The 26,140-nt window shown below is 32.4% G+C and overlaps 1 protein-coding gene and 1 long non-coding RNA gene across 2 annotated transcripts in view; both read right to left on the bottom strand.

Moving 5' to 3' along the window:
- LOC127702809 (uncharacterized) overlaps positions 1 to 3,259 on the bottom strand; it is an 87,168-nt gene extending 83,909 nt beyond the window's left edge. The window contains exon 1 of the mRNA XM_052207110.1: positions 3,041 to 3,259. Coding sequence (XP_052063070.1) covers positions 3,041 to 3,187 — 147 coding nt within the window. The 5' untranslated portion in view covers positions 3,188 to 3,259. The remainder of the gene's footprint in view (positions 1 to 3,040) is intronic.
- Positions 3,260 to 6,504: 3,245 nt separating this feature from the next.
- Positions 6,505 to 25,797, bottom strand: LOC127701750 (uncharacterized). The gene is made up of 3 exons (XR_007982203.1): positions 25,753 to 25,797; positions 19,237 to 19,327; positions 6,505 to 6,622 (listed from the first exon to the last, which is right to left on the bottom strand). It is a non-coding gene; the product is annotated as an uncharacterized LOC127701750 (long non-coding RNA).
- Positions 25,798 to 26,140: the final 343 nt, after the last annotated feature.

Genomic DNA, 26,140 nt, shown 5'->3' with positions numbered 1-26,140 from the left:
TATTATGTACAAAAAATGTACCGGTCCACTCTGTTTGTGTATATAGTATTTGCCGACTTGTCACTGGTCAGCGCTTGGGTGGTGAGTGAATTAATAATAAGCCATAAATAAAGAGTTATCTGTGATCATAAAGTTATGGAGCTGATCTCTTAATTAAAACACAAAAGAATCATGTTATAAGTTTTAATTACATCGATTAAATCCAATCAAAAAGGTTAACCTCATAAGGTAAATCGATCACGTTGTGTAAACAGTCTAGGTGGAACTGGTATGAACTGGTCAAATTTCACCTGGAATTTTATACCTCACGGAAAAGATTTAACAAGTTGTTTAAAACTTTACCAATTTACGATTTTTTAACTGAAAGTTTTAGCACCACGGAGAAAAAGTATACATCGCGGTAAGAACGATACCACAACGGTAAAAAAATATACATCGCGGGCCTGCGGTCCTTTAAGGGCCTGGGGAGAACACTGTAGCTCCTAACAACAGATTTAGTGTGACAAAAATATTATGGGAAACTGTAAACAGGGACATAAAGAAGGAAGCAGAACTTCACTCTGTTACTTGAACAAAGCCAGATAGGTCATAAAACAAAACTTTCTGGTGAATGACAAAAATATTTGGAAAACTTAACAACCAATATAAAATTGCAATGATGAGTTGCCTCATAAACATTTAACTAGTGTTCCACTCTGTGTTTTTCACAAATTATGATTTGATAAAATTGACCATCTGGCTTAATATAAATTAGGTATTGATGAACATTTTTGTCTCTGTTTAAGACAGACTTAGATATAAATCATTCAAATGCCTGTACTGTAAAGTCATGCATGAGCAAGCAGTCTCTATTTGTATATATGTATACAGGCATATACAAATTAAATGAAAAATGGATATCAACAACAACTGTTATAATCTTATATCAGCTCATAGACATTATTTTGTCATTTGACCGTGACGTCAGGCCAAAATAAAAATATTGTATGTTTGCCCAAACGCGACCAACCCAAAAAAAAACCGCCGACTCAAATTCTTTTTTTGCCGTTTTTTTGAAGAATTTTTTTTTCTGATTTTTTTTCGTGTCCGCTCCGCCATCGTATAAAACTTAATGTTCGTCGTCTTTGCGTTTGAAAGTAACTGTGAATAAGATTAAAAGAAAGCGTGTAAGAGACGCAGTTAATCGATAATCGATGTTCTCGGTTTTTATCTTCTGTCACAGATTTAACGAACGTAAAGAAGTAAAACATGTGAAAATGGCAGACAGTTTTTTTACGCTGTCGTCGTCTGTACTACTTAAAATAAACCAAAAAATAAAGCCTATTGTGTCTTAAATAGGCTTTATCGCTTTAACAATAAGAAAACCTGGAATGATGTTTTTGATGAGGTTGCTGATCCTGATGCAGAGATGCAAACAGTTTTTTTTTTCTGTCAGACATTGGGGCCTACAGGGTAGCAAGTTTTGTCAGACCCATCAAATTTTTGCCAGACCTACATTTTTTTTTAAATCAGCTTTTTATACAGTAAGAGAACGGAGATAGGATGTCTTTACAGTGACAGCTGCTTTAGTGGATTATTTTTAGAAAATATCTAAAATTCAATTGAGTTCTTTTATTTAATAATTACTACAATATATTTTAAATTTTTTTATTGTATACCACTGAACATCAGGCTAGGGCCATTCTCCATTTTTTTTTACAGTGCTCTAAGATTTTTAATTGATTACAACTTTCTCAGGAAAGTGAGGACTGAAAAGTCAATTCAGTTTTAAATTTCCCTCTTTAAACTTCCCAGTTACAACTCTCATCACAGGGATACATGTACTTACAAAAATCAATCAGATTGATATAAGCTGTGTGCAGCTTGTTTCCAGATCTTACTTTTTGTTATCCTTGTATATTTTGATATATTTGTAAATTGCATGAATAAATATGTTTAAACTTCAAAAAGCAACATTTGAAAATTTATAATTTTTTTACCATTATGTTGGTACACAAAATTTTGTTTTAATGGAAGACTACTTTTCATATAATAAATGTCACATTTTAAGTGTTCAGATACATTAACTTTTATTTTGGTGGATAATATTACTCATCAATTGAGGTGCTCCTTTATTGGAAGAAGATTCGCAATACAGTTACAGTTACAGAAAGAATGAAAACTGCCGTTTCTCTCCCCAATCTCATGTATCCCCATTGTTTCCCACGAAAGTTGACCTACAAAGCATTGATGTTTAACATCTACAACAAACATACTTACTAACTTTAATTAATAAATTTTCAACAAGGCAAATTTCAATTCCCCACTAATAGGTTAGCACCAAAAATGCTAAATCTTACTAAAATCCTAGAGAACTGCCTGCCGGTCATTAGTTCTTGCACAAAAGCCCAATTTGCCTGACCTGCTCAATTTCTGCCCCCTCGGGCCGACAGGTCCGACGATTAGTTGCATCTCTGCTGATGAGATGGACATGCGGAAAACCAATGAAGTCGTTGTTACTGTATCCGACAAGAGTGGGATACAAACTTTCGAGCCTGACATGAGTGAACCTATTGAGGTTGTACAGGAATTTGACAATGTCTCTACAAAGATTTGACGGAAAAATAAGATATACTGTTTTAATATTTTCATGCAAATTCTAATAAACAAAAAATAAGAATTTGCCTACCTACCTACCCACACCCAGTCATCATGGGTCGGGTTTGGGCAAACTGAAATATTTTTAATTGTGGCCTCATCAACGTTTTTTCATGATTTACTCCGGCTTAAAATGGCATTAAGAATTAAATTATGAGGAATGACTGTAATATATTTTTTCTGTCTATTCGAAATAACATAAAAAATGTGGTGCACACTTTAGAATAACCCGCTACGCAGATTATTCAGTGTGCACCACAATTTTGATGTTATTTCTTCATAGGCAGACAAAATATTACAGTCATTCCTTAAACATGTGAAATAACAAATTAACAATACAAATAGAAGCTGTCATATTAAACCAAAATACAGTTGTGTAAAATGCAATGCTATTAATACATACTCGTACATTGGTGATTTTTGACTTCTTCCTCCATGGCAGGTACTTAGATGTTTCCCCATAATCATAACGGAGTTCCTCTCCTGTTTTTATGTCTCTAACAGCAAATAAAGCCAAATGGGGGCTGTCATCAACATCAATTCTTTTCATAACAGAATTTTTTTCAATACCTATACCATCATTTACATATCTGGCTTTAAGCCTAGAATATGTGCCATCAATGCTAAAAGAGAGAACAGAATACAACATAATCAACATGAAGCACTTAATGAATAATTTAACAAATGGGGAATGTATTCATGGGACACAGATGATGCCCCCTCTTGCATTTAAGGTTATAAAGGGACATAACTCAAGAACAGTAAAAGTGACACTACCCATACAGTTTACTACATTTGTACTTAATCTGTGTTTTGTGGTATAATAAGCATTGTGTTTAAGTTTCATAACATTTGCTTGAGGCAAACTAAAGTTAGAGAACGGAAATGAAAAATTCAGCAATTTTTCCATTTGTAAAGGGGCATAACTCTAGAACAGTAAAAGTGGGGCAACCAAAATTCAAACTTGATCTATGTTTTGTAACAATAAGCAGTGCATATAAGTTTCATAACATTTGTTTGAGGCAAACTAAAGTTAGAGAACGGAAATGAAAAATTCAGCAATTTTTCCATTTGTAAAGGGGCATAACTCTAGAATGGTAGAAGTGACACTTCTGAAATTCAAACTTGATCTGTGTTTTGTGGTAATGACCATTGTGTATAAGTTTCATAACATTTAGTTTAGGCAAACTAAAGATAGAGAACAGAAACCAATTTAGGTACGTACATACTGATAGACGGAAGACGAACGGACAGACAGATGGACAAGGGTAAAACTGAATGCCCCCTATGCTATGATGAGGGCATAAAAATTATTTCTAAAGAGTTCATCCTTCATTAAAAGTCTTGGACAGAGCTTACCCTTGAACCTGGCTGATCTGAAAAGACAGTCCAATAATTTTTCAAAAAATTTAAGTTTAAAATATTTCAATTCAATCCTTATATATAAACATGCATAAATAATAGAGATGTGGAATGATTGTCAATGAGACAACTATCTAAAGACCAAATGATGTGGTTGTAAGCAACTATTTATAGTTGTCATATTATCTTCTTCAAGTTCAGTATATATATATATATAATCCTCCTGATCCTTGGGTCCTTTTTTTAATGAAATAAAATTGAGAATGGAAATGGGGAATGTGTCAAAGAGACAACAACCCGACCATAGAGCAGACAACAGCCGAAGGCCACCAATGGGTCTTCAATGCAGCGAAAAACTCCTGCACCCGGAGGCGTCCTTCAGCTGGCCCCTAAACAAATATGCATACTAGTTCAGTGATAATGGACGTCATACTTAACTCCAAATTATACACAAGAAACTAAAATTAAATTTAAGTCTCGCCTGCTTTACTGGCCATTGATTTTATGTTGATAGTACTAAATTTAAATCTTACTACAAGTATCCCATAAACTTAACAAGGTCAGATAAACCAAACCGGAAATACATGTACACCTTACAGTCATTCCATACACCAAATACAGTTGACCTTTTGCATATAGTTTCTTAGAAACAAACTTGTTACTTAACCAGGAAAACTTAACATTGACCAATGAAAACTGAAAATGAGGCCAAGGTCAGATGACAATGCCAGTCAGGCATATACACCTTACAATCATTCCATACACCAAATATATTTGACCTATTACTGATAGTTAAAATGAACTGTTATCACAGAGATATGTCTCGCCTTTTTGTAATTTTGATAATGCAAATGTTGAAATTAAAATAGCAATACTTTAACATGTAAGTTATGCAAATATTCAAAGTCGATGAACCATGACTGAAGGTATATGGCTAAACAATCTCCATGGAATGAGATGTGCCAATGCTAATACAACTGCATACCAAATACCATTGACTTTTTATAAGTCGTTCCCTTTAAACAAAGCTAAACACAAACATTAACTTGTAAACCATGTAAAAGTTTCAAAGTCAATGAACCATGATCAGGGGTGGGGCTATGTAATCTCCATGGAAACGATACTTGCAAATGCCAATAAATTTGCATACCAAATATCATTGACTTAACATTAGCAGTTCATCTTAAACTGATCTAATCAAAAACTAATACATGTAAACTAAGCAAAAGTTTCAAAGTAAATAGACCATAACTGAGGGGGTGGGGCCAAATATTCTCCATGGAAATGAGATGTGCTAATGCTTATACAACTGAACATCAATTAACATTGGCCTACCACTAATGGTTCCCCTTGAACTGACCTAATCACAAACTAATACATGTTAACTTAGCAAAATTTTCAAAGTCTATAGACCATGACTAAGGGGGCAGAGCCAAATAATCTCTATGGAAATGAGATATGCCAATGCTTATACAACTGCATACCAAATATCATTGACCTACCACTAGTGGTTCCCCATAAATTGACCTAATCACAAACTAATACATGTAAATTATGAAATATGTTTTATTATATGTTTATTGTGTTAATACATGTTGGTCACAAACTGTAAAGTTTATACGAAAATAAAATATTTGATTTGATTTGATTTGATTTATGAAAAGTTTCAAAGTCAATAGACCTTGACTGAGAGGGCGGGGCCAAATAATCTCCATGGTAATGAGATGTGCCAATGCTAATACAACTGCATACCAAATGTCATTGACCTACCACTAGTGGTTCACCATGAACTAGACCTAATCACAAACTAATACATTGTTGCCGCCGCCGCCGCTGCCGCAAACAGCATACCTATGTATCGCCTTTTGACTCCGTCAAGGCGAGACAAAAAAAACAGATCAAAACATAAAAACTTAACACTGAGCAATGAACTGTGAAAATGAGGTCAAGGTCAAATAAAACCTGCCAGACTCAGATGTACATCTTAAGATATTACCATACACCAAAAACAGTTGACCTATCATGCCTATTGCAGTAAAAGAAAATAAGACCATATGACAGACTGAAACTTCATAATGTAAGGCATCTATACAAAGTAGGAAGCATCCAGGTCTTCAACCTTCTAAAATGTAAAGCTTTTAAGAAGTTAGTTAACGCAGCCGTAGCTGCTGCCAGATCACTATCACTATGTCGAGCTTTCTGCCACAGACTCAACAAAATGATATCATTTTATATGGAGTTTATCATATCAGAGTACCACTGAAGTTAAGCAAACATTAATCAATCAATCAATATCAAGACATAAAAATAAAGATATTTCCTATTGCATTGTGAACAACCAGTTAGATTTATTTTTTATAAGAAAATTTAATTCTATAAATTATCACTCTCTACTTAAAATCAAAATCATATCATGAGTCATCAATTGACATTTCCTTAAATTTATACATTTACCTCAATTTTTTTTCATCTTTATTTTTGAAAAAAAACACATAACAACCAATACCACTTGCCACATGGTCATCCAGCCTACTGACACCTTCTTCGCTGGAAAGCAACTCTCCTTCATATTCAAGGAGAAAATCTCCTTTCTTAAAATTTCTGCTGGTAAACACTCCTTTTCCTAAAATTAATTAAAATTGATTTGTCACACTTGTCTTTGGTTAAAATTGGTGACAACACTATTTCTTAGCCTATAGATTAGATAGGGTATATAGTCATTCTCCTCTAGTTAAAGTCACTAAAGACTGAGGAATAGAAATATGGTCACAATTGGTCTTCCTCCACCCAGCAGTAAAACCCTCGTCAAAAATGGGGTGTCCATTTGGCTGTGCCAGATGTACAAGTTGGCAGTCACATTACGTCAGATTTGGGACGTTAAATCCAATGCCTCTTTACATGTTAAGAACCCTGTCAACAACTTTTTGAGGGGTCTATAGGTGGCCTGTTGCCAGGTTTAATTTCTGTCCCTATCCAATATATACCTTCATTTTCCTGTGGCTGTCTAAACTTCCCTGACCTTCATCCCGACAGCCTATATGACAGGACCTTTACCTATTGTATTATTGTTAATTTCTTCTCGTCTTGAACATGCATGACATATTTGCCACAGTTTTTTATTTACATCAACCTTAAAAGTTTTACACTGGACTTGCACTGTCAATTTTATTTCATTTCTAAATCATGTGATAATATGCTTAACCAATTGGCCCCCAATCCCATCAGAAGTTGTGATTACATCAGACATTCCTAAAGGTTGCTCTTCTGTAAATATTGACAATGCAATTTCCCATATGATCTTCTTTTACAGCTAAAACTAAATCACTTTTACTATAATGTTTCGTAATTTTTTTTATACTGGATTGGAAAGATCAAATCCACTACATCTAGACACTTTTAAAGAATTCTTCGAAACAGCAAATGGTCATCACACTTTGCTTAAGTTCAAATACAATATTTTGGATACAGAAATGATATTTCTGGACACTGTCATTTATAAGGGACTCAATTTAGGGATACCTGAATACAAGTATGATTATCAACTGTCATGATTTATTTACTGTGGTCAATTAAGTCTGCATTTGAGAGGATGTGATTCCAATTAATATTATTGTACTTCACGTTAAAATGCCATATTTTGATTGGCTTATACAAGATAGATAATTTACTCTATCCCATGGCTGAGCAGGAGACAATTTTTTTGAATGTCACCCTCTCGTCCAGACCAATCTAAAATCGATAATTTAAAGGACAATGAGTTATATTTAGATTAAGTAATTAAAGACAATGCTTAAGTTCTAAGTTTTGGCTCAGATTTTATTATTTGACTGTCAAAACAAAAAAATTAAACATCTTGCTTCACTTCTGTTGATTTTTCTAATACCTGTAACGTTGTTATGTATGTCACGTCACAGAAAATACTTTTAAATAAAATGCATCTGTAAAAGACAATAATGATGGGACATTCAGTATAATAAATCAAATAACACATTGGTACCCCTCTAAAAAGCATTGTCAACCTTGGCTTCGCCGCGGTAAACAATGTTTTTTTCGGGGTAAAAATCTGCTCTATCACCCTCTCAGCTATGTGATATTTATATACTTACACCGTTGAGTGTAATTGTTTGAAAATCGTGACAGTTGTCCATCATACTTGTATGTATCAATATTCTTATTTACCTAATGAAAGAATGGTAATAAAATCATTTCAAAAAAGTGTGGTAATCAACTCTGATTTCAATACACATCTTGAACCAAATTTTATTCAATGGTTTACAGGAACATTAGACTAGAGGCTCTCAAGAGCCTGTGTCGCTCACCTGATTCTACTTTGGTTTTGGAAATCATGTAAAAATAGATTAAAATCATAACAGATACCCTAATAATGAGTGAGGCCAAATTTGGTTTAATATTGGTCCTGTAATTTAATAAAAAATCTTGGTGGCCATCTTGAACAGTAAATCGGCAACAAAGTAGCAACACTTCATCAGCACCTCATAAGAAACATTAATGCCATGTTTTGGTTTCATTCCATTCAGTGCACCTCTAGAAGAAGCATTTGTATGTATTTCCCATAGGGTCTTATGTTAAAGGAAGTCCTCCCATTGGCGGCCATCATGGATGAAGGATCAGCTTCAAAGTAACAAAACTTAGTCAGCACCTCATAAGGAACATTCATGCCATGTTTGGTTTCAATCCATTCAGTATGTGGTTCTCTAAAAGAAGACATTTGTATGTATTGTCCATAGGGTCCTTTGTTAAACATTGTCCCCATCTGGCGGCCATCTTGGATGAAGGATCAGCTTCAAATTAACAACACTTGGTCAGCACCTCAAAAGGAACATGCATGCCATGTTTGGTTTCATTCCATTCAATGGTTCTCTAAAAGAAAACATTTGTATGTATTTCTCATAGGGTCCTATGTTAAACTAAGTCCTCCGCTGACGGCCATCTTAGATTATGGATCGGCTTCATAGTAACAACACTTGGTCATCACCTCATAAAGAACATTCATGCCATGTTTTGTTTCCTTCCATTCAGTGGTTCTCTAAAAGAAGACGTTTGTATGTATTTCCCATAGGGTCCTATGTTAAACTAAGTCCCCCACTGGCGGCCATCTTGGATAATTGATCAGCTTCAAAGCAACAACACTTGGTCAGCACCTTATAAGGAACATTCATGTCATGTTTGGTTTAATTCCATTCAGTGGTTCTCTAAAAGAAGACATTTGTATGTATTTCCCATAGGGTCCCATGTTAAACTAAGTCCCCCGCTGGTGGCCATCTTGGATTATGGATCGGCTTCAAAGTAACAACACTCGGTCAGCATCTCATAAGGAACATTCATGCCATGTTTGGTTTCATTCCATTCAGTGGTTCTCTAAAAGAAGACATTTGTATGTATTTCTCATAGGGTCCCATGTTAAACTAAGTCCCCTGCTGGCGGCCATCTTGGATTATGGATCTGCTTACAACACTCGGTCAGCACCTCATAAGAAACATTCATGCCATGTTTGGTTTCATTCCATTCAGTGGTTCTCTAAAAGAAGACATTTGTATGTATTTCCCATAGGGTCCTATGTTAAACTAAGTCCCCCGCTGGCGGCCATCTTGGATGATTGATCAGCTTCAAAGTAACAACACTTGATCAGCACCTCATAAGGAACATTCATGCCATGTTTGGTTTCATTCCATTCAGTGGTTCTCTAAAAGAAGACATTTGTATGTATTTCCCATAGGGTCCTATGTTAAACTAAGTCCCCCTCGCTGGCGGCCATCTTGGATGATGGATAGGCTTCAAAGTAACTACACTTGGTCAGCACCTCATAAGGAACATTCATACCATGTTTGGTTTCATTCCATTCAGTGGTTCTCTAGAAGAAGTTCAAAATGTAAAAAGTTAACGACGACAATGGACGATGGACGACGGACGACGGACGCCAAATGATGAGAAAAGCTCACTTGGCCCTTTCGGGCCAGGTGAGCTAAAAACTGATAAAACACTTTCCTTATTCTTATCAACTGCTTCAATTTGATAAATCACATTAATCAATAAATGGCAATTTAATATAAATTTTGATTAAAAAGGAAATATATGCAAGTATAAATATATCTAAAATAAAGAAGTTGTTCGCCCAACGTTTTCTTAATTTAAGGACAAATAGCATAATGAAAGTTGGCAGTTAATGATTAAAATGGTGTATCAATTCAGTGTCTGCAAGTCATAGAAACTGTCAAACACATGATATATGTCTTCAACTTAGAATTTTGCACGATCTCCAAATCCAGGGAGATCACATAGATCTAGCATGGCTGAATCAAACAAGAGTGCATTCCCTGAAATGCCTCGCCTGCTTTACTGACCATTAATTTTATGTTGAAAGTTGGTTTACGCCAGATTTCCAGGCGTAATACGCTCTTATAATTTTGTACGGGCGCCATCTCTTTATAAACAAATTCCTCTGGTATTTATAACCAAATTTCAATGCCTATATATATATGTTTTATATACTACTTGGTAGTGATATCTTACATATAAGGAAAATTGAAATAATTTGAAAGAAGTAAGACTACTTAAGGTTCTGATCAGGAGAGAAATAGATGATAAATATAAAATTTTAATTGATCGAAAAAGTAATTTATTTTTATACAAAAATAAGAAACTAAGATTGCTCCAGAAAAAAGATTTTTAATTATTTAATGTACCATGACGTTATTATTAGAAAGGGTTTCATCAAGCCATATAAGTGACCGCAACCTGGAAATTGAAAAGTCCAAGAATTGATATTTTAAAATTCCTAGAGAAGATAAGCTTTGCAAACTGTGTCATGTTTTTGAATACAAGAAACATTTCCTCTTGAAGCTCAATATCAATAAGGATTAAGAACTATTTAATAAGTTAAAAGTGTGAAAATGAGTTTATGACAAAAAAATCATGAAATTATTTAACCATATCAAAAGAACATGTGGAACTAAACAGTCTTTTGTTAAGCAGTAATTAGATCTTTGCATAAATATACTATATAAATATATACTGTATGTGTGTTTTTGTTAAAAACATTTTTAATTTGTTAATATGAAAAATACATATATGACAATATAAATATCAAATTAAATCAATTCCAAATTACAGCTAGGGTCCATAAAGAGCATATTAATCAGGTATAATTAATGGTTAAAATAATTGAGTCAACAATAGAACATTAAAATATATATACATTGCATGAGGTCTTAATTATTCAAGTTTTATAAATAATGGTTTTCATAAAATAAATTTCAACACAGACAAAAAATCCCACATAGTACCTCTATTTCACAGTGGTGAATATGTGTATGAAAATTACATGTTTATCAAATATCCACTTTCTGACCTAGTAGCAGCTGCCAAGCCTTGAAAATTGATATACTTATTTTAAGAATTTTAAAACAAGTACACAGGAAGTATGCACTGCCAGATCTTGTCATGAGTCATATTATGTGCAACTTCGGTTCTTTATAATATTACTTATGCAACTGTTTTAGATAAATATATAAAATTTAAAATTCAAGCATTTATATATTTTTACATATTATAATTAACCATCACCTACAAAAAACTTAGCAAATTATTCCATGATTCATTAACTGAATGACTTTATTTCAACTTCTTTTTTATATATCAATATATAAAACTTTGTTAAAACATTGCAAACTCTTCTTGTATGAATTAAGAAATTATTCCTAATTATAATCATGATAATAAATGAAAGAAATGAATATTAGTTGAATATCACAAATCTACAAAATATTATTGTGGTGGTGCCTTTATATGCTGAATTTGTGTCAAAATACTTATAATAATAAAAATTAAAATAAAGCAAAGTATATTTAAATTTGTTCATATAGATATATGGCAGTCATTCCCAAGGTCGCCGGACATTGGGCAAAGACCAGTAAAAAAATTGGTTTGGTCCAGTTAAGTGATATGCATTACTGGACCAAATGACCAGTAAAATTTTTAATTTTGTCCAAATCATATGTGTGAATGTCCTGTTATAAAGAGTCTGGTCCAGTTAAGAAGAATTGATTACTGGACCAAATGTCCAGTTGATTTCTCAAAGCCTTGGAAACCACTGACATGGGTGATATTTAAGATGTTGATGAAAATTTGTGTGCATTAAGAACTTCATTTGAAAAACAAAAAAAAGTGTCTGCATGTATAATGTAGCTTTCACGTATACACCTTCACAATACAATCAATTAAAAATTTGGGATATAGTTCAATGAAAATATAGAATTATGTAAAAAAAAAAGACTTCACTTTAAGTTGTGATATCTTGAAAATCCATCCAAAGGATTTAATTTCTTTAATAAACTTTTGACACATACAGAAAAACCTCTTGCTTTTGTGTGATTTTGATAGTTAAAATGCAAATATTGATGTTAAAAATATTGATGTTAAAATGGCAATACTTAAAAATATGCACAAATGCAAAACATCAGAAGTCAATGAACCATGACTGTAAAGGTTTGGTACCAAATAATCTCTGTTGAAATGATATATGACAACACTTATACAACCTCATACTAAATAATCATTTGATAATAGTGGTTCTTCTAAAAAAATGTCTTAATCACAAAATATAACATATCAGTCCTTCACCTTCATTTGATACCTTAATTATAGAACATTATATAAGTTAAATATTAATTTACACTTATTTCTACATAGTTAAATATTTACACTTATTTTGTTTTAAATATGTACTACTTTCCAGCATGTCCTTTTTTGACAGTCACAGCTAAATGAGTGATTTGGTGGTGATACATCCTACAAAGGCTATATCCGAATCATTTTGCAAAGAATTCCCTTCAAACCAGTGCTAGGGGCTGACTTAAGGATGTACTTAGGTCAGGTTTAGGAATTTTTGTCAGATGTTCGAACTCCTTGGTTTTAACCCTTCGATACAGGGTTGCCCCACAACACCCGTTTTTCTTTTCATATATACAAGACTTCAATATTACCTCATAAAAGGTCATTTATCAAAATTTAAGCATATTCTAGATTTCTTTCATTTCTATTTGAGACTCAAATAATGACAATGCAAACATAAGGTAAAAGACCATGTCAGCCTTTTCCCGCCATTATAAAAAACTTAAATATCTTGTAAAGGAGCTCCATAACCTATCAATATCTTAAGCTTATTTTGTTCCTAAACTAATTTTGTTCTTCTAACTGATATAGTACTTATCAATTCTAAATTCTAGATTTATTTAATTTCAAATCCTTAAACTTGCATTGAGGCAAGTTTGTTTTTTTGCTCTGTGTTGAATGCCTTACTGTGACTTTGAGAAAAAGAACAGCAATAAAAGCGCTGTTTCTTTGCTTTTTGTATTACATCACAGCATGTACTGATTTTGAGTCTGATGGATGGATCGTCATATCCTTTGTTTTTCTATTATGTTAAAAATTTCAAAATCAATGAACCATGAAAAAAGATGTGCTTCGTTATACAACTACATACCAAATATAAATAAACCTACCAATGTATCATTAGCAGTAATGAATAAAAGAGTCCAATAGATACTGGGAGGTCCTACAATAGGGTCTTTATAATAGGATCAAAGAAGGGAAATTTGGAATGCAACTAGAAAATAGAGACATAAATTTAGCCTCACACCAAGCAACCTATCAATTTTAATGAGCATAGTGTGTAAAAATAGCACTCTCTTTAGATCATGCAGCTGCTTTGACTGGATATGACTGAGAATTATCTACTGTAAATTCAGAAATTATTGATGTTTTCATTAGTGTGCAAAATGCAATAGGGTTATAATCGCAATAATTTAAACTCGCATTTTGAAATTTTTTATATGAATTAAACAGGATTTTTCTCCATTTTGCAAAAATTAAAATCATATTTAAGTCTTAAATGACAAAATCGCAATAATAATTAATGCACGCAATAATTTCTGAATTTACAGTATACATCATACTCAGCAAACACAGATACCCATGCAACAACTGCAGGTCAGTTAATAACAAAAATGATCATATTTCTATACCCAGTCACCTTTAGTGTAGTTATCATAAGAGAATACAGACTCTCAAAGTCATCTGGACCAGATTAATATTTTTCCAAGATAACCATGGTTCCACCCAAATGAATACCGAAGTTTGACAGATCAAGTGACACAACTCTTGCTTAGCTTGAGGAGTAATATCACCATTGTTTTTCCCCATTAGTCTTTGTTAAATTTGTACTTTTCAAAAAAATTTGCAGAATTTATCTTTATTTCAAGTAAAGAAATGCTTGGCATGAGTAAGTTTTATCCTGGGCACAGAGTACTCACAAAACAGGGGTTTGACCAACCCTGAGTACTTCAGACAAAATTTTACATCACATTTCATTGCATATAAGATTATAAGCATCACTGGTAGTTAATCAATCAAATGTTCACCCCTTTTTTCCTGTGTACAAGCTTTAGTAACATTATGTAACCTCAGGTTTCCAAAATATTATATTGAAACACCAAATAAAAAAAGAATGGTGCTTTGAAATACCCAAGATATATGTTTAAGACTCAGAAACTTTTTACTATTTAATAAAAAGTAGGACTTATACTTCCTACAACTGTCAAATTCAAGGAAATAATTTTTTTCAATCCTTTTTCGTATTCAACCAGTCCATGTAACATACAACATGTAGTATGATTTGGTGGTATTAAGCCTTGATGAGGTTAAAATACTTAACAACAGAAGAATTTTATTTTTCATAACTGAATTTTTTATGAGGTTAGTTTTAGATTTCTGTGTAGTGTAACAAAACCTCTACGTCATAAATCAAAGGTAAGGTATTGTGTGCAATCAAGAATCTCATAAGGTGAACCATTTCAAAAACAAGTTTTTAGCACATGCAATAAATACAGACAAGTGTTTACAAAAATGTTTGGTCTTTGAAAGCTATAAGATAACAAGACCAAAAGTAAATCAAAGTTTCATCGTAATTTGAATTGAAAAGTTTATCTTAATGGGTCGATCACCTAAGTGATGCAGAGCGGAATCAAGCATGGGGTATATGTTACAAAGTGCTGTGTCTATGAGAAATGTTTCAAATCATTTTCACTGTCACTACAGCACTATTGAGCAGCTATGGCAACAGTATTTCCAATAGACCTAGAACTGTTGGTGGTGCTCCTAGAGTGATGACACTTTAGATGGATCGCCATATCCAGTTACAACATTTGTGCAACTGTTTCTTGACAGCAAGGGTAACCATTGGACAACACAGACAAAGAATGTGGTCGCAGTCTGTTTGAAACATTCTCAATGAAAACCAACTTTATCATTTATGCACTCCATCCCTACACTAAGGGTCCTATCCCTAGCAACAGCATCCAGCTCAATGTTTACAATGGGCAAGCTTAGGCACATTTACTATTGATTTTGCTAACCATGGCAGGAGGTGCTCTTTTTGGAAAAATCTGAATTCAAGATCTTTAATGCCAATAGTCTTTACAAGGATTTGAAGGCGAAATGTGGAACAATATGCTTTGTGTTGCTTTCAGTGTTATGATCTGAACCGGTGTATGATTTCCTTACAAAATGCAATTGCATTTTCGGTGACAAAATAAATTACTCTGTCAATGCACTGAGATACAGAAATGACATCTAACTTTAAGCACCATATGTGTTGCCAATGTTTCAAACGAACTCATCCAAATTTGAGAGTATTTTGAATAAATAATTTACTCTATCTCATAGCAAATACTCTATTGCGTTTCACTGAGACGCTTGATCAAGTGTGCGCTAATTCAAAAGGAATGGTTGATATGTACAAGACATCATAGTTTATTACTTTGAATTTATAAAATGATAGACAGTGAATAACAGAAATTTCAGTATAATTAATTAAATAACACATATCTGAGAAGGCAGATTGTTACCCCTTGAAAAGACATTTTAAACCTTGCCTTTGCCTCAGTTGACAATGTTTTCTCAGGGTAACAATCTGCTCTATCTAAAATTGAGAATGGAAATGGGGAATATGTCAAATAGACAACAACCTGACCAAAGAGCAGACAACAGCAGAAGGCCACCAATGGGTCTTCAACGCAGCGAGAAAATTCTGAACCTGAAGGTGGACCGCAGCTGGCCCCTAAATAAAATTGTGTACTAGTTCAGTGAAAAATGGACGTCACACTAAACTCCAAAACATATAAATGAACTAAAATTAAAAAACATACAAGACTAACAAAGGCCAGAGGCTCCTGACTTGGGACAGGCGCAAAAATGCGGCGGGGTTAAACATGTTTTGTGAGATCTCAACCCTCCCCCTATAACTCTAGCCAATGTAGAATAAAGAAACACATAGCAATACGCACAGTAAAACTCAGTTTAAAAGAAGTCCGAGTCTGATGTCAGAATAGGTCACAAAAGAAACTAAGCAAAATGACAATGATACATAAATGAACAAAGGACTACTAGCAGTTACTGACATGCCATCTCCAGACCTCAATTAAACTGATTGAAAGATTATGTCTTCATCATATGAAAATCAAGTACAATCCCTCCCGTTAGGGGTTTAGTATCATACCATCATAAAATATATGAGAAGAACATAACCTGTATCATGCCAACAACTGGTTTTAGAATAAATGTGTTTATATTTCCGATTCAAAGACCCTATGAGTGAATCAATATTAATACCAAAATATGCAATCCTTAATGACTTGACAACAGTATCGTAACTATATCCTTTCCGAATAAGTCTGTTTAAAGGTTTGGTTAGCTTTTGAGGTGAATACCGACATTTTTGTGCTTTGTAAAGAATATTACCATAAAATATTGGATGTGAAATACCTGAACGTATAAGATGTCTGCATGTTGATTTATATTTACGAATGATGTCCTTGTACCGATGAAAAGTCAATTTAACCACATATTTACCTAAACAAAAGACAGTAACTGTTTTAATCCATATTCCCAGAGTAATGTATGTAATGGAAATTATTTACCAAAACCAATTGTACAATCAAACTTTTTTTACCAAAATGCGACGTTTTGCGCTGCGCGGTGAATATATAATTTTTCCTCAGGTGAATATGCTTATTTATTCAAAATCCCAATCATATAGAAAAACCTACTAAAGTTTTATCAATATGGAATAAACTATAATATTCACTTTTCATAAAGCAAAAATCTCCCTCTCAATTAAGTAATAAATAATTATGGATAATTGATTATAAAAGATTTTAAATATTTCTTTATAATCTACAACAATGTATCCCTAATTATTTATTATAGCAATCAAAGATAAAGTTTGGTCAAAAAGTGTAGGAAATAAATAAATTCAGTGATCAATGAATTTATATTTTAATTCATTACACTTGTCAGGTGTATTGCCAGCAAAACTCTATAAACCATTTAAATCATGAGCTCATGTTTTGACATATATATATATATATGTGTATTGGTTCAAGATAACAGATGCAATTTAAATGCGTTTGTTAACATCCTGATTTGAAATTTGGTCCCAGACAACTGAAATTTTGACTTATCTGAATTAACCAATTTCGTCACATCAGGAGTACAAATATATATATGAAACAAAGTTTGAGATCAGACTTTTTTTGTTTTATTTTCAATTTGTTTAGGTTTGGTTTTGATGATTTTTTAAATTGTCTTATAACCTTTCAAAAGTGTATCAACATTGCTCAATTAATATTCCTTTAATTTCTTATAGCTTGTACCAAAATATAGTATGTAAAAAAGAATTTACTGTCAGGTTAACAGTAATATTGTATGTAGATGGTCCGATGACACAGTTATCATCCTTTGGTTTTCGTTGTCTACAAATATAATCCCTAATGTGAACAGTGTATAACTTTTTTCATACACTTTCCAAATTTATTTCTTGATATTTTATGCATGAAATATTAAGCAAGGGGAATGCAATTACATGTTAAAAAAATTGGGTGCTGAATGTTTATGTTTAAGTTGTGATTTGGTCCAGTTCAAAAAGATAAAAAATTAGCATGTCTGAGGCTTTCAAACTGAATTTTAGACCCCCTTCACAAAGAATTGTCCATATTTTGAGTAAGAGCTGATACACTTTTCTATAATTTTGATATTATTTGTCCCAATAGTAGAATACACTTCACTGTTAAATTCTTTTTGAGATAGAGCAGGTGCTATTTTTTTTTATTTGAATTTATTGTCTAAAAGAAATCTATGTACTAAGAAATAACTGTGTTCCCGGGTCAGATCTATACTGATTTTTCACAAAATAGAATAAATAAATTTCCTGCCTGGCATGCCTTAATAATTTTGGCATGTAATGATGTTAAAGGAAACGAACATTCATTTTTCCATTGCCTAGCTGAAGTTTCTTTTAAGGCTATTATTCAAAATTCATGTAGCAGTTACATTATGAATAGGTTGAGAAAAATATGAAATGTACATTACTGTCAATGTGGACCTTTAAAGAAAAAAAAATTTGATCAAAAGCAAATTAAGAAGTGCTCAATAGCATTACATGGTTAACATCATGAGAAAGCGTCAATAAGCTGTGAAATGGGGTTTCACAAAATGTGCATCCTCAAATGAAAGCAATGGTAATGTCCAAACTTTTGTATAGACAACCCAAAAACCAATTTAAAAACTAGAGACAAAATTAGACACATGTTAAAGGTGAACAATAGCATTATTGTATTTGGTTAAAATTCGGAGAAAGATTCAATAATAATTATGATTATGGGTTATTAAGATATTAAGTTGATATTGAGATTGTATATGCAAATATATATGATCAGGTCCCTATTTCTGCACAGTTAGCCCCCAAAAAACATTCAGATATGAGGTGCAAAAATAAACCATGTGTGTTTAAGATCATGAAAATTATGTGAAAGTTTCAAAATTTTTGTTGAGTGGTTTAGGGGCACTTGTCAATGCAATAGTTAGACAAAGCTAATAGCAAAAAATTTTATTTCAAATAAAAAAAAATTATACAGCTTTTATAAATATCAAAATATTTAAATAAAACAGAGTTCATATTTTATTTCTCTGTCTAAATTGTAGCTAATGCCCCTAAAGTAAAGTTAGACATGCTAAATATCTATACCTAGCTTTATAATAAAGCTAGGTATAGATATTTAGCATGTCTAACTTTTACTTTAATTATATAGAACCTTAAAAAGAAGTCATGATTTTTACAATGTGGCCATCAATGATAAGACTAACATTACTGACAAAACTCACCTATCTCTGGAGTAATTTCTTTAACAGCAAAGCCCTCCTTGTCTTCACGCTTTCTAATATAGAACTCTGCATCTATCACTGGATTAAACTCCTAATGAAACATAAGAACTCAATTTTATTAGTGTTCAATTTATTAAATGCACTCACATATTTCAACTGAAATCACACATATATATCACAGTTGAGCTACTGACTAAATATGAAGTCATTCTGTTCATAAGTACTGAAGAAATGTGTGACAAATTTCTTATACGTTCATTCAACATGTTAAAAAGAAATGAGTTGTCAAATTGACAGCAAACCAGTTTTCTTTATTCCTAAGACAATTGAAAGTAATTATTGTTGAATTTAAGAGGAAAGCTACATGTAGTACAAATGAAACTGCATCCAGATGTATTCTATTACATTGTATATGGTTGCTTTCAGGCTTGTTTGGCCTGCAACATTTAATTTCTATTTTCCGATCTTTCAAGGATTATATGGCCCGAGAACACAAGTTACTTTGTAGTGCATTTCTTTTAGACAATAAATTAAAATTTAAAAAATCACATCTGGTCTATCTCAAAAAAGATTTTTACAGTGTAGTGTACTACTATTGGGACAAATAATACCAAAATTATAGAAAAGTCTACTAGCTCTAACTCAAAATATGGATAATTCTATGTTAAGGGGGTGTAAAATTCAGTTTGACAGCTTCCATGGCTTCAGACATACAAGTTCTTTACCTTTTTCAACTGGACCAAATCACTACTTAACATAAAGATTCAGCACCCAATTTTTTTTAACATAGTAATTTCATCCCCTCACTTAATATTTCATGCATAAAATATAAAGAAATAAATTTGGAAAGTGTATGAAAAAAATTTGAATTCACACTAGGGACTACATTTGTAGACAATGAAAATCAAAGGACAATAACTTTGTTCTTGGACCTGATAGGATAGAAAGACTTGAACAATTCTAATAAAACTTTGCATGACCTAAGCTTAGGGAATTATTAGATAGTTAGTTAAGTTTCATGGCCATGGGATATATATTATAGAAACTGGACATTTCAATATTGATGTTTAATTTTGACGTTTAAATCAAATTATTTCAACTACTGTGAAAGTACTTTTATTCATGGGGAACTAATTTTCATGGTTTTCTTGGATGATTTTATCAATCATTCTCCATTGAAATGAGATTTGCCAATGCTTATACAACTGCATACCAAATATCATTGACTTACCACTAGTGGTTCCCCTTGAACTGACCTAATCACAAACTAATACATGTAAACTAAGCAAAAGTTTCAAAGTCAATAGACCATGACTGAGGGGGCGGGACCAAATATTCTCCATGGAAATGAGATATGCCAATGCTTATACAACTGCATACCAAATATCATTGACTTACCACTAGTGGTTCCCCATGAACTGACCTAATCACAAACTAATACATGTAAACTAAGCAAAAGTTTTAAGTCAATAGACCATGACTGAGGGAGCGGAGCCAAATAATCTCCATGGAAATGAGATATGCCAATGCTTATACAACTGCATACCAAATATCATTGACTTACCACTAGTGGTTTCACATAAACTGACCTAATCACATGAAACTAATACATGTAAACTAAGCAAGTTTCAGTCAATAGACCATGACTGAGGGGGCAGGGCCAAATCATCTCCATGGAAATGAGATGTGCCAGTGCTAATTCAACTGCATACCAAATATCATTGACCAACCACTAGTGGTTCACCTTAAACTAGACCTAATCACAAACTAATACATTGTTGACGCAGCCGTTGCCGGAAACAGCATACCTATGTCTGGCTTTTTGACTCATTCAAGGCGAGACAAAAACTACATATGGTTGTCATAAATAGTCTTCGTTTCTGATGGCTTCAATTCTACACTTTAGTATTATTATTTTGTTTAGAAAACTAAAATCCACGAATATAAAAATTCACAAACATGTATCTTTTGCTCAAACCACGAAAATTGATACCCACGAATTAAAGTACTTTCACAGTATCAATGTTTGTGCCAAAAAAATTTAACTATTGCAAAAATTTGCTTTTTAAATGCACTTAAATATAATACATTAAGTATTGAAAGCAACTGAACAATCATTTGATTTATCAGATTTCTTATAATTATTCAAAAGTCAAATATATATATATACTTTCCTTAGACATGTTGAAAGTTATCCTAATTATGTGAAATTTAATTTGTAGTACTCCAGGGATTTTCCAACCCTTATTTTGGGTAAAAATTTGGGCCCCAACCCCAAAGAGAAATATGCTCTTTTTTCCCAATTTTCAGCTCTAAAATTCCCAACTGTTTATTTTTCAAAATTTTCTTGGGGGGCAAACCCTATAGCATGTTGCACATGGCATAGGCCGTGTGCCCTCCTTATCAACTGACACATATATTTTCCCCAAAGCCAACAATTCACGATCTTTTATTCCTAATTGCATGGCCACTGTCCCCTTCCCCTTAACACTAGGAAAATCACTGTACTCAGGCCATTCATTAGGAGGCAGTACCTAGTACTTTTACCATCCTATGCTACTGATAAGTACCACCTGAATTCAAGAATTATTTTATTAGATGTTCATTGAATGTATTGAAAAGTACAAATAGGAATGTACCAGACAACATGAAAGATTTTGAAACCCCTGAGTAGTGAGTACTGGTATCTATTAATTTGTAATAAACTATATATGTCTTTGAAACAAGTTTATCTTGTTTACATCTTTAACATAACACTGATTTTTTTCGTCGGTGTTTTCCCATTCAGCGAAAATTATATACAGTAAAAATTGAAAAACCTGCCATTTATAATATCGCAAGAAAAAAAACATTATACAGTGCCCAAAAACTTGGGATATATATAATTAGCCACTGGGTTTTACCAGGTAAATCTGGGCACTACTGGATAATTATATGAAATACTGGCCAGAATTTTAAAGAGGATTCAGTGATTTATCACAAATGCAATACATTAAAGTCAAAGAATTCAATTTGTTTTTTTAATAAATATAACTTATATTAAGGAAAATATGTAAGGAAAATTACTTTTAAACATTTTTTGTTCATTACTAAAAATGTTTACTCATTTTAGCATATGTTTATGCACATCACTAATTAATAAGTAATTATTCAGATTAATTATAAAACAGATTTGTTTATATAGCAATAATCAGCCTTTTGATTTCTAAAGTGTTCATGGCCTGTCCCCTTAGGAAGTTTATTTATCAATATGTTTACATAACAATTAAAATATACAATTCACTTATAAATTAAACACTGCAATAAAATGCATTTTTTCAACTTGGATTTAATACTGAAGCAAAGCTTGGAAATTTAAAGCAAGGTATCCTAAAATGTCCAAAACTTGTATTCAACCTTCATAAAATTTGTGGAGAAAAAGGAATAAATTAAATTTTCAAACTTCACCTGTACGAAATGTGACGCCTGGAAATGACACGGAAACCAGGCGTAGAAATCATACTTTATCCGGGCGTCATTGCAGTGTTTAAGGAATGCATTTCCAGGCTATACCAGGCGGAAACCAAGCGTAACAGAGGCGGAAACCAGGGGTAAAATTAGGCGTAATATTTAAATGAGTACGCCTGGTCCACAGAAAACCAGGCGTAATATGCAAATGAGTATGCCTGGTCAATAAAATAAAGCAGGCGTAATATCCTTACATAATACTACACCTAATTTAAATCAGTGTATTACCCTAGCTGTGTACTTTGTGTATTTGAAACAAACTTGTACTGTTGCTTTAATTTCTTATTGTTTGACATAAAACTTGAAATATTAACCATTGAAGAAGCTATATAGATAAATAAATATTAGACAAACACTAGCTCCAGTTTAAATAAGAATTATGACAATTATTTTTTCTTGAAATAATACAAGCATTTTGTCTAAGTTAATGTTTTGAAAATTAATGTCACTTGAACTAAAATATAAATGATAATACTGCAATTTAGCTTAATGTAAAAGATTTTAATGTTATAATCCAAGGATGAAGGTTTCCAGAATTCAAAATTACTGTTAAAAAATAAAAACTTAATAACTTAGTTACTCACAAAATTATTATTTACCATGTATACTACTTTCCTTTTATTTCACAATTGTCATTCATCAATTTGATTCCATAATTCCAACTTCAAATTCTTCCAAAAACACAAAAAAGCTAATTATCCCTGAATATATACATGATATAAAGCTGTCATATTTCATACTCTTGCAAACTAATACCAAAGAGCCAAATTTTGAAAAAAATTCCCATGATCCTTTAAACAAAGCATTATGGGTATTATGTTTACCAACAGTTTTACGCCCGTAGGAAAATTTACGCCTTGCTTATTTCAATTTACGCCAGGTTTACCACTTTTTTCTACGCCCGTAAAGACTACAAATTTACGTTTCCTGCTCCATTACGCCTGGATCAGGGCACGTAACTACCACTTACGCCTGGTTTACGCCAGATTTCCAGGCGTAATACGCCTTATAATTTCGTACGGGGGCCAGGAATGACTCTAAATGGTCATCCAGAAAAAAATGTATATAATTTGCTATAATATTATTGAACTACAACAGGTCTATTTTAATTTGTGTAAAAATAAGTTTGAAAAATCGTATTACCCAGTATTGCAGACTAAACATGTTAAAAGCATATCTTCCAGTATTTATATAATAGTGTTCTCAAACTACATTGTATATTATAACAGATATATACCTTCAATTATGGACTACTGCTGTACCAAGTGGGGAAATGCTTCAAAAACTATTATTGACAAATTATACAAGTTACATGTACAAAAGAGGGCAGCAAGAATCATTTTAAATTAAGATTTGAAAACTCTTCATCAGTTAAGTTGTTCAGTTGTTAATAAATATGCATTAAGATCACCTTCCTAAAATAATATATTAGATCAAAGATATGAAACTAATTAATTATGGTAAAAGAACATTTATGTATTGTGGGACCTTGTTGTGGAATTCCTTGCCTCTGACTATGAAGGATAGTAAAAGTATAAATGTTTTAAAACAAAATGTCAAGCTTATCTCTTGAAAATACAAGAAGAGAACTTTTTGAAGTTTTTTTAATGAAACAATTTTACTACAAATATACTTTTTATTTAAGTAAATTGTTAACCTGTACTATATATATGTGCACCTGTATGCAGTGTAGTTTTTGCTATATTACCCTTTTGATTATGTATAATTATCTTTTAAAAATTGTGTATTCTTGTATGTAGATTAGATTGCTTCAGGGTGGATTAACTGTTTTGTTGAACCAAAAACATGCACCAGAGTACCTATGTAATCTTGTACCTCCATGTGTACAAAGTACAACTATCCGTTGCAAAATGGTCATGATATTATTGTTCCATTTTGCAGACTTTCCCTTACTACTGAATCGTTTATTCCCTCTACAATACGTGAGTGGAACAAACTTGATCCAAAAATTTGCAGTGTCGACTCTTTTTCTAAATTTAAGAAAGAATTGAAAAATGATAGTCTGCCAAGTAAAGTTGAAACGTTTTATTTGTACGGCCCGAGGAATTTGAATATTATCTTAACGCAATTTTGCGATGCTCCGCTTCATTCTTAAACTATGACCTTTTTCGAGCTAATATTATAAATGATCCTTCTTGTCAATGTGGGTCAGATATTGAGGATGTCCATCATTACTTCTTCGTTTGTCCAAAATACACTTCATGTAGAAAAACCTTATTCAATAATCTTAACTGGCTTTCCGAAAACTTTGTTTTAGATACAAAACTATTAATTTGCGGACACTTTGAACTTTCGAACAAACAAAATATTCAAATTTTCAAACATGACAAGGAACATCATCATCATTAACACTCACGTCATCATCACAGAATTATATGACCTTTCAAACTTTCTTATTCTATTTTTTTCTCTCCCTCATCTTTTTTACCTATAATAGCTCGTATATACATTATATTCTATAAACTGTTTGCTTTACATGCATGCTCGTTATATTATACTACTATTGTAATTTTATATTGTGTTATGGAGAAGACTTCATAAGTATGATTTACTTGTGTCTAATCAATTTTGCTTTAATTCAGCAAATAAAATATGCTTAAACTAAACTGTTTTGTTAACTGTGTAACTCTCTGAAAATAAAGAACTTATTATTATTACTAGCCCAGTATTACCCGTTTCTAGTACTGCCCAGCCTGGGAAAACAGGGACCTGGTTTTTCCCGCACGGGTAATACTTTGCCAACCCTAGGAACATACATATAGTCTAGGTACACTGTAACTTAAGTAAGTGCTGACAAAATTACTATTTTAACTGCACATCTTAAATTCACTGTTATTCATGATTTAGCAGGAAAAAGCATTTCTGATAAAAAGGGCCTTTAACATAGAAGGTACCATGTACCAGTATAACTGGTAATAAATAAAATACATGTACAATAACCACCAAGATAATGAAAAAGAAACATTATAATCAATAAAAAGTACTTACATTTTCCTGGCCTTGCTTTATGATTCTTTCACTTTTCCTAGTCCTGTTTATATAATAAAAACTAATATTACTATATTGAAATTTGAATAGCTATAGTGTTACTCCTGCTTTATATAAAAATAAGAAGATGTGGCATGCTTGCCAATGTGACAACTCTCCACCAGAGAACAAATGAAATAGAAGTTACCACCTATACTTATTCTACATCCATTAAGATTAATAAAAGAACATACTCAGTTCCAATTTTCCCCGCATCACTCATATTTTATCTATCCAAGGAAGAAGGCCAATAACTAAAACAAGAGTGCACACGCTGATATGTTTCGCCTTCTTTACTAATCATTGATATTATGTTGATAGTCCTAAATATAAAGCTTAAATACAACTA

The sequence above is a fragment of the Mytilus californianus genome, unplaced genomic scaffold (assembly GCF_021869535.1).
Source record: "Mytilus californianus isolate M0D057914Y unplaced genomic scaffold, xbMytCali1.0.p SCAF_5, whole genome shotgun sequence".
NCBI classification, from domain to species: Eukaryota; Metazoa; Mollusca; class Bivalvia; order Mytilida; family Mytilidae; genus Mytilus; species Mytilus californianus.
The sequence above is the reverse complement of the archived record's forward strand: the minus strand, read 5'-3'. Positions and strand labels throughout refer to the sequence as shown.